General features: G+C 42.4%; 1 protein-coding gene across 3 annotated transcripts; it reads right to left on the bottom strand.

The window, feature by feature from the left end:
• Positions 1–1,289: 1,289 nt before the first annotated feature.
• Positions 1,290–17,386, bottom strand: ripk1l (receptor (TNFRSF)-interacting serine-threonine kinase 1, like). 3 transcript variants are annotated; one of them, XM_080033860.1, is made up of 12 exons: positions 17,316–17,386; positions 16,838–17,000; positions 8,448–8,604; positions 7,538–7,675; positions 7,229–7,460; positions 6,937–7,086; positions 6,600–6,676; positions 6,383–6,458; positions 6,219–6,235; positions 5,621–6,125; positions 5,365–5,511; positions 1,290–3,415 (listed from the first exon to the last, which is right to left on the bottom strand). In XM_080033860.1, exons 2-12 carry the CDS (start codon positions 16,996–16,998, stop codon positions 3,126–3,128), a joined length of 1,950 nt encoding a protein of 649 aa, XP_079889986.1. In that variant the 5' UTR covers positions 16,999–17,000; positions 17,316–17,386; the 3' UTR covers positions 1,290–3,125. The 3 variants fall into 3 exon arrangements, with proteins under 3 accessions (XP_079889986.1, XP_079889985.1, XP_079889987.1); XM_080033859.1 differs by having other exon boundaries at positions 5,621–6,235; XM_080033861.1 differs by lacking the exons at positions 16,838–17,000; positions 17,316–17,386 and adding an exon at positions 8,780–8,918 and having other exon boundaries at positions 5,621–6,235.
• Positions 17,387–18,713: the final 1,327 nt, after the last annotated feature.

Genomic DNA, 18,713 nt, shown 5'->3' with positions numbered 1-18,713 from the left:
CGGGTCACTTGCTAGAAATAAAGACCGACAAGCTGAAGCAGGAGCCCGACGCGCAGCGGAGGGCTCTTGCTCTAGGTTCTTATGTAACTAAAACGTAGTTATTTTACGCCAGTAAATAGGAACGACCAAGGAACGGTGTCTGCTTCAGCTGACTGAAGGCTCGGGCTCAGCTGTTAGCCACAGAGCTACTGTTTTGCTAACACAACTCAAGACTCGCACACTCTACAAATAATAATTCTAATCGGCCAATATGTTTAACAAGAGTTCCATCTAGCTAACAAAGCATTATCCCCCAACATAAATAACACAATTCATGGAGAAAATTACTGCGGAACGTTTACATTGCGGGCTGCAGCCTGAAGTTACTGTCTTAATATGCGGCCAAACGTACTCACGTCGTCTTGACTGGATTCCGCCGCCGCTATTATTATCCTAAGTCTGAGCGTATATCCACACTTTATTTCTGCCTACAGTAACGTGACTTCACACACTGTGTGTATGTTTATGTCTGTCTCACAAAGAGACTCGCTCACAACCAACCTGTCACACAAACACACACACACACACACACACACACACACACACACACACACACACACACACACACACACACACACACACAGAGGTGAAGCAGTGAGCAGCGGAGTGATTTTTGTCAGTTTGGTTAACAGTCCCAGAGATGTTGGACTCAGCGCGTAGCGAGATCAACTGGCACATCGTGGGGACAGTAAAATACGGCCCTCTTACTGCAAGCTCCAGCACTTCTGCTCTCAATTCACCGGCCAGTATTGTTGTTGCAAAGCAGCTGACCGGTGCGGCGCTAAATGTTTACGTCACACCTGACGCTGTTTACAAGCACCTCTTTCATTCCGGAGCGCTGTGTAAAAGGGGCTACTGATGCGCCAGCAGGCCGGCGTTGCTTGGTTCTGTGTAAATAACACAGAAGCAAGCAAAGCCGCATTTTGGAGTGATGTTGTTCCGTCAATATGCCGCAATCTCTGTGTAAAAGGGGCTACAGATAATGTCTTGGCTCAAGGCAGAGGAATGTTTGGGGTTTTGACAGACACTATCCGTATTTAAAGTCATAAGGCCAGTGAATGAAATACATGTACACATTCACTACAGCACGGATGAGTACTTGCTTCCGGAAAGATTTTGTGTATGGATCGATAGGTTACTTTTCCAACTCAACCGCCCCACAATGCATTGCGTCTCTTCAAACGACACAGATGTTTAAAAAAAAAAAAACTTTATTGCTTCTGTATACTTCAGTGTAAACGGTCCGGCGAACCTCGGATACACAATCGATCCTTAAGTAGACAGTATGTAGTATATACATGTTGATTAGGGATGCACCGAAATGAAAATTCTTGGCCGAAACCGAAACCGAATAAAATGAAACAGTTGGCCGAATGGCCGAAACCGAATACCGAAAGAGGCTTTTGCAGTTTTGTTTATTTATTTTGCCACTTCTTTCAACATTGCATATGAACTCCCAAATGTTCTCCTCAAACATAGCCTACAACTAAAAATCAACCCTAAATAAATAAACAGTAAAACCTTCAAATGTTCAGACTTCAGAATTTGCATCAAAGCCCTGATCATAACAATGAGAGGCTTTAAACGATGTCCATGCTTAGGAGGTGATTGTAACTTTTTCGGCTGTAGACTGAAACTAACGGGGGGAGGCGGCTCACTGGACATATATTTAGTTACGCTGTCAGTTTGCCGAGATGGCTCTGTATTCCATGGACATATAAAGAAATGTATTCAGGCTCGAGCAATGCAATCAGATCGCAGTGCCCCCCCCCTCTCTCCCACAGCGCTAACGGACAATATGATTATCATTTTCGCCGTCAAACCAGATTTTTTTTGCGCTGCGGCTCTCACCGGCGAGGTGTCAGTGAATGACACCGTTACCAACCGTTGTTTCACTGGGTGAATCGCTGCTTCGCTCGCGCAAGGCTTTTGTGTTTCTAATTTGATAAAACATCAGTCTTGGACGAGCGTTTTATCTTAATGCTGCTTAAAGCATTGCAATGCGCCGTGTTTCATCCAGTTTGAAAACATGCTCCCACACTGGACCCTGACATAATCATGCACGCAGCCTACAGACTGCTCCTGCTGCGCGCTCCCGACCAGACGTGGACTCGCATACACGGTTACGTCTCTCTTTACTTCCATTTCCTGGTTTGCAAGCGCGCAGCTCTTTTAAAAAAATATTTCCTTATTGTCATTTAGTTTGTCAATATTCGGTACTTTTGTTCGGCCTTTTAACTGTTTCGGGCCGAAACCGAAAATGACTTATTTTGACATTTTCGGCCGAACCTTTTCGGTGGCCGAATGTTCGGTGCATCCCTAATGTTGATATATGTAGGAGAGAGTTTCATGTACTCAAATACATAGTCTGCTGACCCCTACTGGAAACACACACACACACTTTGATACTGCTTGAATATGAGTGAATTGAAAATTTGGTTAAACCTCTAGTAACCGTGTACAAAACCCAGTGGCTTTTCCATTATACCATCATACTGAGAACTATCTCTGAAAAACAAATACTTGGCAATGTTTGTATTTAAAATATTACCGTTGTAACAATTATTGCCTTTACTTGCTACATAGATGATAGACAATTGAAATTAAAAAATACTTTAAAATGTCATGATTAAATAACCGAACCCTGACCATGTTTGTATCAACTGAGTATGATACGTTTTCAATAAGTTTAGATTGTCACAATGTCTTGATCTTAGCGATCATCAGTGATTATTTCCCCAAATTGTCGCTACCAGTGGAAATTACCCTTTGAAAACGGTTGATAGTGAGCTCCATGGTTATCGAGCAATCAAGATGTTTTATCTTGAAAGTTACGGTCTGGTTGAGATTTCCAAGAGCCTTTTTTTCAATGCTTTGAGCAATGGAAACAATGTTCTATTCACTGTATTTGGTAGCAAAATAAAAGATATCTGAAACCAGCAACCAACCAAAAACAAAAAAGCATGTTCTGTTTTGGTTTTGGGTTAAATGTTGAATAAAATAAAAAAACGTTCAAAAATTGTGTCCATCAAAGGCAGAAAGTCATAAAGAGGGAAAGAGGCAAAATTTGTCATAGTTTATCAGATCTAGGAGGAAGAACCGCAGGTGTCCAATATTTTCTGGATGACATCAACCTTTATGTAGCCATCCACAGCTCGGCAAAGCTTCCCAATCCTGCAGCCGATACTTCCCTCCTTCATTTTCCAATGATCCAGCATTTGGTGCACCATCTCCGGCAGGCCATCGCGGTAATAGTCGTGCTCAATGGTCTCTATTTCCACACTGGTCAGACCCAGTTTCCGTGCGACACGCTTCCATTTGTTCCCAATGTTTTCCCTCAGCAGGTCCAGGTGCTCCTCGGTCACAGCGTGTTCCTCTGTATGACACAAATGAGAAAATAACTTGAACTATTTTTCAACTCTTAAAGCGGCAACGAGTAACATTTAAATATCTTTTAAACAGCCTCATGTTTCCTCTCATAATCATAAATTACCTTTAACAGCAAACGAGACCATCAGTGCAAAGAAAGACGTTTTTATATAGTTTTTATTACTGCATTTGATCTGGTCGTACACCCAGTCCGATTTTCGGTTCGCTCGTGCATGCTTTATGGTCACATATCCGTATTGGTCGCAGATTTCAGTGTGGCGCAACAACGGGATTTGAGAAGCCTATCACTCCAGGTGAGGGAAGGGGATAGGGAGACCAGATCCCAATTCACCAGATGTGGGACAAAGACTACGTTTGTGCGGGACAAAGTGCCGTTTTTTTTAGCAAAATAAACTCGTGTCACCACCGGTAACTAATGCCAGAGACACGGCTTTCTATATTAAAAAAACACTATCTTTAGATCAGCGCGCAGCAGTTAAGTTAGCTACTGTTAAACAAATAGAGCATTAAGGCTGCGGCTTCACATTAAAAGCATTTCACTGGCTTCACATTAGCATTTCACTTGACAAACGTGAGTTGGCTTTTATTTTGAAGTAACAGGAAGGTGAACGCTGAAGCACTGCCGGCAGCACCATAGATATATATAGACTACAGCCCTGCAGCCCGATACACACACACAGACAAACACACACACAGACAAACAAACAAATGCCAGATTATAAAACACGCATTTAAAAAGGGGGGCTCACTTTCAATAACAATGCGGGACAACGTCTCAATTTGCGGGACGTGTGAAAAGTAATGGAAATGCGATCTGGTCATCCTAGAAGGGGAGCGAGAGCCTTGTTTGAGACAGTTATTTGTCGTCATAATGACTGATAACGGGGCTGAACCATCAAAGAAAAAAAAAAAAATGCAATGAAGAAAAGCTAAAGGGGAGAGTGATAGGCGGGCGGGAGGGCGTTGCCAAGCAACGTATACACAATTTCACGGAGCGAACCTAGACTGCAGTGTTTACTCCTAAATGAATGGGCGGTAGCCTACTAAAACAAAGTTTACTTTGCCTCACCAGCATCATCAGATGACCATTATCTGAAATAGTCATTATTTACAACAACATAAACACATTACCTCATCGTGATCCATACTAACTGCCGTCTCTCGTTCATTCGCTTTGTGGGGACACATACTCGTTCAGCTCCGTGAGATGTGACAATGGATCAACTCATTGCAATCAGGTGTAGTTGATGCTGTGTCACTAACCACTCTCACCGAGCCGAAAAGAGTCCGGTGCCCTCACACTTTCAACACAAGGACACGCACTATATTGCTTCCTGATTATTTGAATCTTGAGGCCCTGCACGAGCTAGAAAACAGCTTCACGACAGCTGGCGTCGTAAAAATACTACCGCTTTTGTTCAAAGGTGTCGCCAACGTGCCGACTTACTCGTTGTAGCTTTAAGGGAAAGAAAAACCACGTTTAACTCTAGATTGTTGAACAAGGAAAGGCTGTTGCCATTAATTATTTTAAAACTTTCATTGCATCTGCACTCCTTATCTAAACTGCCCCCACAATTGTGTAGTCCATTATTTACTGGTCCAATGTGTTAATGCTTACAGCTGCTGCTAGGGCTGAAATGATAAGTGGAATGGTCAAATTGGATCCTTTTTTCTTTTGTAAATAAAAATGGCTTCCTTCTCAGACTATAAAAATGAATCAGCCTGGGGATAAGTGTTTTTATTAAACACTATTTTCTGACATTTTACAACAAACATTTTTTATCTGTAAAATAAAATGCGGATATATCCAAGATTAAAAAATTGTTAGTTTGCAGCCGAAACGACCAACAATCTTGTTTGCAAACTAAATGACCTCAAAAGTGTGCAGACATTCTATCACATTTGTTACATGGAAGAAAGGTTGTGATGGTTCACCGTATTTCAGAATGCCTTCTTTGAGAGAGTTAACTGAGCCGTTAGCAGGTTGAGATATCAAGCTAAGGGACAACTCGTCACTTCCGAGACTCATTGTGTTGTTGCTCCCAATCTGGATCCCCCTGGCATTCTTAATGTAAAGAGATCCTGAAAAAGACCACAAAGCCAAATGCACATGAACACAGTCCCTCCAATACATAGTTGTGGACACTTCAGGTATCTAACATCTAAGACTATACTGAACATCATACAGTACCTTGATCTTGTAGCGAGCCGCACTTGGAAGGCGTTAAGAGACGCCCGGGAGCGAGGTCAGGAGCAGATGTGTCAGACACTGGGTAGGCTGGCCACGACTGCTGGCGGCCAATGTGGGAATGTGGATGTTGCTGGTTAAACTGTGGCAGAGAGGAGCTGCTGGGCAAATGGGATGGAGTTGGTGTGGGATAGTTCATGGAGTCGTAGAGACCAGCATTGGGGCGATACCAAGCCTCTTCCGGACTGGTGGGCTGAACCGGCTCGGCCTTTGTCCAAGAATGGACAGAGGAAGCACTACTAGAGGGTCTCTCTTGTGATGGCTGCCTTTGTGTGTGGTCTGCGGTGCTGATGTGGTTTTTCAGGAAAGGATTAGAATTGTTGCGATGGTAGCTGTCGGCAGCATCGAGCTGGTTCTCACAGCCATAGCTACCGTGTTTGTGATACTGCAGCTCTCGATCCAGTTTCTCCTCCAAAGGGGAAGGGCTGCTACCTGCCCTTGCATCCGTCTCGACAGACATAACAGATTGCTCATATTGGATGCCATGCATGTCCTCAATACTGGCTTCAACTGGCCCAGATACACTTCTGTCGGAACTCACCAAAGAAGCTGGGCAATCTGCAAGGTAACGAAAGAAGTTAAGCTACTCAATCCTCAAATCCCAATTCCTTTAGCTTCCGAAGCATTTAGAACATCATATGTTAGAGTGAACAGAAATCTGTAGAAAATATCAAGGCAATCAAGAGATTTACCAGAACAGCTCACCTGTTGAAAAACATTCAGTGGTTACCGATAAAGATTTCATCTTCTCAACAAGTTCGTCAGGACCTTCATATGACTCCTGCATACAAATCACACACAGGATAATTTTTTTAAATATTCGGTTTGTATTTATTTTAAATAAAATGTACTGTTCAGTGTCCTCACTGTGTATACAAAACAAGATTTCTATATCCAATTCTAAAAACATGTATTCATTTACCCCGAGAGCAAGTAAATCCTCCTCTACATGTGGTTCAAGCTTTTCCATGTAGAAAGGAAGGAAGAAGGTGTAGCCCTCTGCAAAAAAAAGGATAAGAAGATTCACATACTAATCTAAGGTGGTAAATGTCTTAGCCACACGGTTTACATACTGTCAGCAGTGAAAAAAGCCAAACCCTGCTGTATAATAATAGGAATTTCCTCTATATTTTTAATATTTATGTATATTGTGAACTATTTTAATGATTTTTCTCTTTCTGTCATTACAGTAGACTGTAATATTCCACTGATCTACATTGAACCGTAAGTTATAATGTTTAAACGTGCACACATTTCACCTCTAAATGTGGGCCGTTGCAGCGGATTGGGATCCCAACACCTCTTCATAAGCTGAATTATTTCTCTAGGTGTGTCGTCTGGAATCAGGTCCTCTGCCGGTCGGTCACCTTTCCGGACACACTGGCTCATTTGGTCTTCACTCCTGGCATCTGGACAGAAAAAAGACACTACATGAGGTCAACCTGGTAAACCACTAAATCAGAGAGTATTCAACTGTAGCTCACTGTTTGACTGATCATGTATACAACTGGTCTTTTGTTAATAGGACTTGAGCCTGTTTTGGCATCTCACTTGCGTATGGCTCTTCCCCTGTGAGGATGGCCCACACCACAATTGCGAAGCTGTAGACATCAGACTTCTCAGTGGAGGCTGTGTGTATACTCTCCAGGTGCTCTGGGGCCATGTAGCTCAGTGTGCCAGCACCCCTCGCCCCGGAGGTTGACCCCATACGAGTCTTCCTGCGAGATTCCTCCCTCGTGAGTTTGCTCCATGTCTGGCAGGTGGCTAGGCCAAGGTCTGCAATCTAAAGAGAAAAAAAAAGACTAATTGATGATGGTACATCCATGTAGTCCAAATCATGGGCCAAAGTGTGTGATGTACCTTGATGTGAAAATCTTTGTCCACCAAAATATTTTCTGGTTTGATGTCCTTGTGTACGACACGCCTATCCGTGAGGTACACCATCGCTTCCAAGATCTCTAAGATGATTCTGCCCTTGATGGATATTGGCACAGTGACCTATGAACAGAAATAATGTCTTGATCCATGAACTAAAGCTGAAGTCAGAGGTTCAGGAGAACACTTGTCAAAATCAGTGAATATCTTCTTATGATCCACTACTTAGCAATAGTCACTTTTTGAATGGCCTTTCCATGATAGGCTCACTGTCAACTATTTAATCATAAAATAATGCAGGGACATCAAAATCTATGACATGAACTGCCCCCTCACTTACGGTTTAAACTAGCAATGCATTGTGGGAAAATGGGCCGTCTTTTCCATTTTTCAAGTAAATCTGTGTTGGATCTCTGGGTCTACTTCTGAAAGCTGTGGGCTGGCACTTAACAGAATGACTTACACCTGGCTTGACAAAGCGGCCCCTTTTCATCCTGGATTGGCGTTTATGCAACTAACTAATCCAAAGTGCCCAGGCTAGACTTTGTCAAGGCCTGGCTTTATCAATCATACTGGATATCTTAATTCCACTTGTGTGCCATAGGCCCCTGGTGTTAAATCACAGCCTTGTCTCTGTAAACTGGTACGTAGACAAGGGGGCCCACCAACCAGTTAACAGAGCCTAGGCTGTGTAATTAACACTAATTTTGACAAACTGATTGACAACAAGCGTTCTACAAAATCTTTGACTCAACCTCTTTGATATAAAAAAATAAAATTATTTGTTTTTTTAAGACTTCGAACTATGGATGAACTAGTGTAACTACTAGAAAAAAGGCATTCATTCTGAACATTTCCAGTTTTCAATGTGACTACAGAATTTAGAACTGCTGACCGTCTCCAGCATGACCAACAGGTTGCCTCTGGGCATGAGCTCCATAACCAGCGAGCAATCTCTGTCTTCCATGATGACACCCAGCAACTTGACCACCCGGTCATGGTTCAGGCTTGCCATTATGTGCCCCTCCTCCAGCAGTGACTTTTTACTCTCCCTGAAAAGTAAAGTAAAGTAAAAATGTCAATAGCCAGACAAGTGGCCTAACGTAAAGGTGAAGTTAGCGATTTATTTATGTTAATATTTATATTATATTAATATATTTATAAATAGTGATTTAACACTTATAAGTGTTAAATCACTATTTATTCATACAGTGATCAGTTACTTACATAATGTGCGCATTTCATAAAGCCGATCTCTTAGTCAGCTGCTATGCATGTAATCGGCAAAAAAAACTTTTCGGGGGATCCCGAAATTAATATCCAATCACAAGAGGGAAGGCTACAAACCGACACCCGTCTCACTCATGGTCTCACTGCCTGTGCACGCCAGAGCACAGATGGGAGAATGTTTATGCGCCTACAATGGCGGAGCAGGTAAAAATCCTTCCCAATGTCTGTTTTGATGGTTTTTATTATGTTTTATCACACGTATGGATCTGAGATGATGCTAGATAACTCGCTGCTTGAAGACCGCAGTGCATTAATGTGGTGACGTAGGGACGAGCGAGGGGACTGCTAACTGCAGTAACTGACAGGAAGTTAGCTAAAAGAACCATTCCGCTTAAAGCACCTTTAATACGTGTCCCTTCTTATAGTTGATAAAGTAGGGGTGCAACGATCACTCCGATACACCAGCTAACACTAACTTGTTGTAAGCAGATCAGATAACAGTCGTGATTTCTGTAGTATAGGCCTATGTCACGCAACATAGAACGTTGCTAAGTAGGGTTACGGCACTTCCGGTTAGTGATTTACGTCTATGAGCAATGGCGGAGGCGGACAGATACCGTTGGAGCAAATCACTCGGCGACCTACCTAAAGTCACCAACGAAGACGTATTAAGGATTGTGAACACTCACTCACGTGTTGAAACGTCCAAACTGCGGAAAGGGTATAAGTTCTTCTGGGAGAAATACATTTTCAATTACAGAGGTACGTGTTTGATTTCTGTTGACACTGACCGTTTGATTTCTGTTGACACTGCCGCTAGCTAGCTTGACTGTGTCCGATAGCACTAAGTGTATACATGTCAGATAAAAAAACGTATCCCTTTTAATTAATCGCAGAATATTATTTATAATCACTTGTAGGAATACAGATTTTGTTGAGTGGCTACGGAACTTTGCCTGACGTACCCCAAGTGTTTTAAGTATAGCTAGGACACTGCCAACTGTAAATGTTAATGCCACTAGCATGTCAGATTAGCTCCAGGCTACTGTCAAAACATAGTCGCTTTGTGGTTTTCATAGGCTACCAATGCCGATATATTTTGCTTCATGTTGTGATAATCCTTCCCTCTCTTACTGCAGTGTCAGATTTAGTTAATGGTGAAGTAGCAGTTAGGGCGAACTGCTACTGTTCTCAGAAGAAAAACGAAGAGCCTCACACCCTGCAGGTTACGATACTAGTCCAAAATGCTCTCTCTCTCTTTCTCTCTCTCTCTCTCTCTAGATCTGCTGTTGCAGATTGTAATGTTTTGTTTCATGTCTGCTGTTGCAGTTTCTTTTCTCATATTGTGTTCCTTAATCCACTGATGTTAATGTGGTAAACTGTGTTGCCTCACTATTTACCTTTGTAAAGCAAGTAGTTTTAATGTAGATGTGTTTTAATCTGTATCTGAAGTGTTCCCTGAAATATGTCCTCCATGTCTAGATTGTGCTGCGTGCTGCTACACCTGTGCAGTTAAATGGATGCTCCTGTTCATGTGCTGCTGGAGAGGCGTTATGCAACCATGTGGTTGCACTCCTATTCCAGACGCATCACTTCAGCTTCACAGGGGAAAAAAGCGTACCAACAGCTCTGTCGTGCACTAGCGTTCTTCAGTCATGGCACCGACCGAGGACACAGGTTTGTTTGTATCCCTCAGGCCAAGCCAAACATTCTGTATAGTCTGCCCAATAATAGTATTTGAAGTTCAAGTATAAAGACAGATGTGACTAACACTGACTTAAGTATATAGATGTATAATAAGTACAATATGACTTATGTCAGGGGTCAGCAACCTTTTTGACACAGAATGACAGTTTGAAATGTTCTTGTTAATGTGTGCCATAATCAACAATGAGTTAAATATGAAGTTTAATTATGACAGAGCTTGCACTTGGGATGCGCGATAAACCTTAAAATGTATATCCCAGTATGTTTAAGGTTTTGGATGTTGACTATTATATTACATTAGGCCTATTATGTTTTTGTGTAGCCTTAATATTGAAGCGTCCTTGGGTTTCTTGAAAGAAAAAAAACAAGATTTTAGTATTATTATTGGGAGGAGTAGCCTGGCCTATCTATTTAAATTGTATGTAAATAAATACATTTAATAAGTTGATAATAGGTCTATACTAACTTATGGTATATTTTCCAACAAAGACATGGGAGAGTTTCATGCAATCTTAACACTAAAAATGTTAAGAAATTAACAGGCTAACCAACAAACTTCAGCTGCTATTTTTGCCGACCCCTGACCCCTGGTGTGCTGCTGCATTCTGATATTCTCTGAAAACGTTTGGCATTTTTATCTTTTTGTTCCAGGGGATTCGCCCGGAACCCACTGACCAACTTGTGGTAAGGAAGCCTAAGGCACGTGGACGCAGTAGTGTCAAATCAACGCTCTATCGAGCCTACGCAGGTACTTGAGTGTATCATTTTTTTCATTAGGACATAAAAATATGGTCTACTCATTTGAAAAAGGAGTTGCACACAGATGCTTTTGTTACATCACCAAAGTGTATTGAAATCGCTAAAAGATATGTGGTACAGACATAATATTAACATACATAACCATTTAAAAAAATGTCGGGCTTGGCCCTTTGTCAGTGTATATGATTTGAACTCAACACTGACGAAGGGCCAAGCCCGAAATGTTTTTAAATTATTATGTCTGTATTACCACATATCTTTTTTGGCTATCTCAATTCACTTTGGTGATATAACAAAGTACCTGTGTGTGCCTTCTCTTTTGAACTTATAGACTGTCGATTTTTTTATACACCAGGCATAAACAAATTGACATAGCCTAGTTGCAGATGCCATTCCAGCCATAATGTTTGATATTTTACACTGAAATGTGTAAAATATCAAACATTACTGTTACTTGTGTTCGTAGGACCCCTTCCTGACCCTGCAGTGATGTCTGTTGGAGATGACTTGAGAGACCTTCAACCTCAACTGGGAATTTGCAAAATAGTATGTGACCTGGCCGACCTAAATTTAGTGGAATCCAAGTTTGGACCAGTCCCTCACGGTTCTGTTCTTTCTTATCAGTGCCCCCCAGAAATATCCCGAGAAAGCATTAGGCACCCAGAAGCCCCCTCATTCCCACAACTCCCCTTGTTAGGATATAAATTTGAACGACACCTACACTTTGTACCAAATTATCACCAGCTATATCACTTGCAAAGTCTAGAAGTAACCTCTGAATTGGCAACCATAATTGAAGAGCACACAAGGGGGCAGTCAGACAATCCAATATGGAAGGAAGTCCGGCAGCCCCGGTTAACTTCTAGTCGCTTTGGTGAAGTGTTCACTCTGAGAGGCGAGTCCTCTACCCAGGCTCTCGCAGTGAGAATCTTAAAGGGGGCACGGCAAACACCGGAAATGAAAAGAGGCCTTGACCTCGAGCCAGAAGTCTTACACCAGTACAGTGAGCAGTGCAATGTCAATGTGTATCCTTCTGGCTTTGTGGTTCATCCTGAGGCGTGTTACCTCGGGGCTAGCCCTGACGCCAGGGTGTATGATCCCAATGCAACCCCCCCCTTTGGCTTAGCTGAAGTCAAGTGTCCAAATGTGGACAGTATCACAGAGGTCAAGCATGTCAAATTTGTTAATGGTATGGCCAAACTTAAAAAAAACCACAGATATTACAGGCAAGTGCAAGGCCAGTTGGCCATCACTGGTTTGTTGTGGTGCGATTTCATCACGTCAACAAAAAGTGACCTGACAGTCGAAAGAATTTGGCATGATGAAGCATTAATTACTGAGATGAAAGCAAAGCTGGATCTGTTTTATTTCATCACATACATGGACACATACCTGCTGAATGCCAAGTAAATCTAGACACACAAGATTATTACACACAAGTTCAAGATTATTTCCACGACACAGTTGGCTGTTCAGCATTTCTTTTTGTACTTGTTAGGTTTTTTTTCAGTAATGTCTATTGTCTGCGGCCCATAAATGTACTGTGAAGTGAAAAAGAATTTCCCCTTGGGGACAATAAAGTCCAAAGTCTTAAGTATTTCAGTAAGAAATTAAATACAAATGCATAGTAGTTTTAAATATAACTGTCTGACTCCGCTGTTACAGGGCTGTATTTCTCTCACTCACTCTCCTCAACTTCTTAAATATTATCCCGTTGTTCTATCCTTGGGTCCCAAAAAAAAAATTATTTTTTTTGCTTCTACCTATTAGACGGTGTGAGTACTACCCCTACTCCAACCCCCCGGCACGGCGCCCTCTTCAACCAGCAGCCAACCAGAGAATGAGGAGTGTCCCAGATCTACCTGCTACAGGGAACATTGTTGTTAACATGTTCTTCTGTTCTGGTGGCTTTGGGAAGCTCTTCGCACACACACGTTTCTTCCGACTGCAAACGAAAGTGCTGCCCTTGTAAATTATAAAAGAAGGCCCCTCATCTCTCTTTATTAGCCTCACCCAAGCCTTGCGGCGTATTTCATCCTTCGGGAAAGCGTGGAAGCTGAGGTATGGCTGTCTACATCCCGATGTAGAGCAACAAGGTACACTACAGCAACAACTGCGGACGGAGGCTGCCATTGTTGTTGTTATAGCTAGAAACGACCGGAAGTTCTATTTCCCTACTTCACGTTCCCATGGACACCGGAAGCAGGAAGTGTGACATAGACCTATTCTGGCTTTAATGTGAATGCTCCACCATAGCCGACTCATCATTTTCAGGATCCTGATGGGCATGGCACAACCACAATAAATATGTTGAAATAGACTTATGGCTAATTTAAAATTTCTCTACAAAAGTTATTTCCGGTTATGCTAGCTGGTCTGGAAATGATAAATGATAATATTTGGATTGGCTTACAGTTCAGATGAATCCTACAAGATTTTGTGATCCCCTGAATTTTTCTCATTTGTGGCTTTAAATAAAATGGATGGATTGTGATGAAACTTGGTACACATACATTAATATCCGCCTTTGGATATGCATGTTGCACACACACACACACACACACACTTTATCTGTAAATATGTATGCTCAGTTTTGAACAAGGAACTGGAAACACATTACTGTAAATGTAATAAACATTTGAAAAATAATCCTGTCATGTGTGTTTTCATCTGGTTTTAATGTGTCAAACTGGGATATCACCCTTCACATCTAATGGGCCTTGATAGTTAGACATCAAGCAACAATTTGCCCACAGCTGATTGACAGAGCCTGAAAGGGTCAGAGGAATGGTTGTGTCCCAGATGTGATATTCTTTAACCCTTCTGATAGCCCTCTCCACCAAGATCCTAAGTCGGGCGATACTCTGGGTTTTTTCGGTGTCCTCTCTGGTGAACCTGGCTCCTCTTTTAAATGGTGGCATTATGAGGGTGGCCCCAACTTCAGAAAGCATCTTGTCGATTAGAAATCCTTTGTCAGCCATGCATGCGTCTCCAGGCTGAAGTAGACGAAGGATTCCTGACTGCTCTGTGATTTCTCTGTCTGATATGGAACCAGTGTACAGCTTAGAAATGAATGTGATAACTCCACATGGGGCAATGCCAATCAGACCTTTGAAGGTGTTGGTATTCTTGTAGTGGGAGAATGTTTCAGACTGGAGAGTGAGTGATGAAGGTGCCTCACACCTGATTTCTGTGCAGTCTAGAATCACTCGCACGCTAGGACAGTACTGGGCAAATTTTGATGGCATTGTTGCTTGCACTCGTTCCCTTTTAATCCAAATTGGCACTGACCCCAAGACAAGGAACAGGTAGTTTGTCCATGTGATGATGACTCTGCTCACAGTGGTGGTGCTGATTCCAAATATGTCTGCTATCACCTTTTCTTTCATCCCAACAGCAACGCGACAGCAGTAGAGAAAGAGTTCATCAACCAGCTGTAGTCTCCTGTTAGGGCTGGGTTTCTCCAGTCCCATGACATCAGTTGACCTCTGGGCTCTACTCCAGTAGACTAACCTGGAAGCTGAGGGGGCTACGGATTTCCAAAAGAACCAAAACACTCTCTCAGATGGAAAGCGGGTGTAGAATCGGAATTCGTCGTCCGTAGCACAGTACCTGTTGATGGTCAGTGTACAGGTCAGGTCCCTCATTTGGACTTCCAGATCTCGCACTTTAGCTTCCAGTAGCCGTATTTTCTGGGCAGCAGCATCATCCTCCACATCCACAACCCCCGCGCGGCCGTAGTTGTGGTCTGAGACAGGTTCGTAATTTTCCATGTCGGCGTCAGACCGTTGGTTGTCTTCAGCCGCAGCTGACTCGCTAACTGCTTTTCCTAGGCGTGTGTTTACACGTTCAAAAACTGACTGACGGGTCCGATCTTCCCCCCAGTTGTTCCAGGGAAACCGGGTTGGTTTAGCATAGGCTACAAGCTTCTTCCGACCACTTTTCGAGACGCAGATGCTCTCCTTTTCAAAATGTAGACTGCAAACGAAAGTGCTGCCCTTGCGAATTATAAAAGAAGGCCCCTCATCTCTCTTTATTAGCCTCACCCAAGCCTTGCGGAGTAATTCATCCTTCGGGAAAGCGTGGAAGCTGAGGTATGGCTGTCTACGTCCCGATGTAGAGCAACAAGGTACGCTACAACAACAACTGCGGACGGAGGCTGCCATTGTTGTTGTTGTAGCTAGAAACGACCGGAAGTTCTATATCCCTACTTTGCGTTCCCATGGACACCGGAAGCAGGAAGTGTGACATAGGCCTATTAGAGGTAATACGGTAATACGTTGGAACGTTCGGTATACATGTAACCTAGGCAACGAAGGGCGGGAGGCCATTAAAGGAACGGAGTTCATACTGACACATGTCACTACACGATCTGAGGAGCCTGCACGATATGAGGTGCGCGTGCGCAAAATGGCCGCCATCATTGACAGCCCGCTTAGCTTAAAGTGTTTTGGAGAGCCACAGACTGCACTTAAAACAGACTGTAACTCGCTCAATTCTGAACCGATTTTCATGACATTTAGTTTGTTATGAAGATATAACAGTTAATCATGCTACAGATTACGTGTTGGAATTAAATTCAGTTACGGGGCTGCTAACCCACGGACTTTGTGTGTGTGTGTTTGTGCTCACGGGGAACCTTTGGGGGGGGAGGGGGTGAGGACGCTGACGTGCGTTGCCTAGGCGACTGCGGGCTTTCCAAGATGGCGGCCGTTCTGCGCATGCGGTCCTCATATCGTGCAGGCTCCTCAGATCGTGTAGTGACACATACCATGCAGTCACGTCTCCACGAGTCTCATTGATATCTTAATATGTGTTGCAAGGCCAACTGAACAATTTCATCTTAAAATTAATCATCCAAACAAGGTGAGCTAACAGTGCCACAAAAATGCATGGCCCATCATTTTACATGAAAATTATTCAAATGAGTTCCACACAGTGAAGTAGCCTACACAGTATTATACATTTGTACTGGATCAGAACTTAATACTGGTATAGCCTACTATAATTTCAAATGTTGAATCTATGCATCCATTGCAGAACATGGAAGTCAGAAGCTTAAATCGCGTTAATATCTTTATAATAGTCATTGTATTTATTTAAGGAGGAGAGCTGTAAATGCAAGTAGTGCACCAATAAAGCTATTGGTGTCCATGCATCTGTTATGAAAGTAAGATGTTGAACTGTATTATATCCTCATTTCACCCTTCATTCCTCTCTAATCTATTATAAAAGGAACTAGGCTACCTAAACATCAGTGAATTACTGTCTGAGTGGAAACACACTGCTATAACACAAAACTAAGCTTAGACAATTTACACATTCTTCCATCAGCACAATATAAACTAGTAGGCCTACATTTCGATTGTAAGTTTACACACATTTCTATACTCTGTAGCACTTTGGGATTCTTGAATATAAAGTGCACTACAAATAAAATGTATTATTATATCTTTATATTAAAACACATCAAGTCTCATTGGGCTTTGCGGAGAGCCTGTCTGAACTGTCTATCCTGGGCACATGACTCCAGTCACCATTTGACGAAGGGGAATACCCAGCACACTCCATCCATATTAGATAACTTACTCGTTTCGAATAGGGCCTGTGTACAGGGTCTTCAGCACCACCTGGCCGAGGGTAACATGGTAGCACAGGTAAACTTCTCCAAATCCTCCGTAGTCCAGGGGCTCTTTTCTGATGAGATCAGTCGATCTCATGTTAAGTGAAGAATGTGGCGCGGTGGCCATACCTGCTTTAACAAGGCACAATAAAGAAGCACAAACATCTCAGAGACACTCCTTAACAAAAGCTGCTAAAACGCAACTGTTGCGTTGAAATACGCCAAATGCAAATCTTGCCGGAGACAAATCGAAGAACTAAAGCAGCGACTTGACTCAATCTATAACGTTCCCAACATTTTGACAGGCTGAAAAACGTAAGCTAGCGCCTGTAACTTTTGGCAAACAAGACAAACTTGAAACCTAGCGTTTCCGGGTGGAAAACCCCAACAACATGTATCGACATTCTATATCAGTACCAGCTAAACGAAAAGCTCAACATTTACCCAAAAAGTTGTGTAGGGTACAGTGGAGCACTTATTTCCGGGATTTCCTTTACGTCCTCGTTTGAAAGGAAACCAGACCGAAAAGACAGGTGACAGAAAACTACAAACAGCCTCAAAAGTCGATAACAGATCAGGAGGGCTTGCAGACTCAACGTATTTGTGCCTGAAGGGGACTGGAATAGGCTCAACGACAAAACACAAATGTGGGAAGCTGTTTTCAGTAGTTTTCGACTATCTTTTTTTTTTTTAAATACAACTATTTCCAGTTTCAATTTCAGTTTCTAAGACACAGAATTCTGAAATAGCCCCATTATCTAGGCCTGTAGTGCATTGTCGCCACCCACTGGTGAAATCAATTATCGCACACTAAACAACCTGGCACTACAGCTTAACTAGTTATTTTGCTGTTGATACTGATACACTGTTGTAGTTGTATTTACTTACAGACAATTTTCATCTCTTATCGAAACAGTAAGATGCGTTCTTGTCATCTTAGTGCGCCATGTATTTTATAAAATAAAACTAAAAGCATGAGGACGCAAACTTAGACTTTGATATTTCCAAAAGTATGCCTACAACAACAAACCAGCTTAAATTATTCCAGACCTCAATAAAAAAAAGATTAAAAACAAGTTTGTTAATATAACAAGCGCTTATGTGAAATTAGCGCAGGGAACCACCTGAATTGTAGCCTCTGACAGCGTAGTCGATGACACGTAGACATTCATTTTAGGTGGCCTACCCACACTTTTAAATTCCTCCTTTAGCACACCAAAGCCACAACAAAGCAATCACATATTTACCTGACTTGTATAGTCTTGGTTTCCTGCTTGACATTTTTTTGTCTCTCTTTTTCACATTCATTGCCAGTACCTAATCATCATATTTGGTCAACTTTCCAGCCGGGACAGTTTGCAATAGAGAGTGCTAGATAGATTGACACGCACATCATTCATCCATGACCTAGATCCAGTGGTCAGATTATCTGTCAACTTTGTTCAACATGTTGTCCAAGTTATTAATTCGGTCACAAATGAAAAACCATCTCCACTCAAACAACTTTATTACTAACTTTACATGTTTTAAATCAGGTATTCAACTATATAAGGCAAAGGCTGTTTTAGGCCAACTGAGAAAAGAATAAGATGCAGTCTGTGTAATAGCCTTTGGTCACCTTTCATATCTCTGCCTCATAAATTTCCTCCCATTCAAGTTGTGTAGTACTGAGTGAGGTCACACACTGCCCCACACCGAACAACAACAGAACACCAGGAAGTTAAACCAACTGGGGCCTGCGGTGTAAATGTGCTGTCAATGTGGTGCAGTGGGTAGCAGCAGTGCTTCCTGTTGATGTTTTAGACCGGATGATTGACGGAACAGAACTGCCTCTCTCTGTGA

The sequence above is a fragment of the Ammodytes marinus genome, assembly GCF_949987685.1.
Source record: "Ammodytes marinus genome assembly, chromosome: 9".
Taxonomy (NCBI): domain Eukaryota; kingdom Metazoa; phylum Chordata; class Actinopteri; order Uranoscopiformes; family Ammodytidae; genus Ammodytes; species Ammodytes marinus.
The sequence above is the reverse complement of the archived record's forward strand: the minus strand, read 5'-3'. Positions and strand labels throughout refer to the sequence as shown.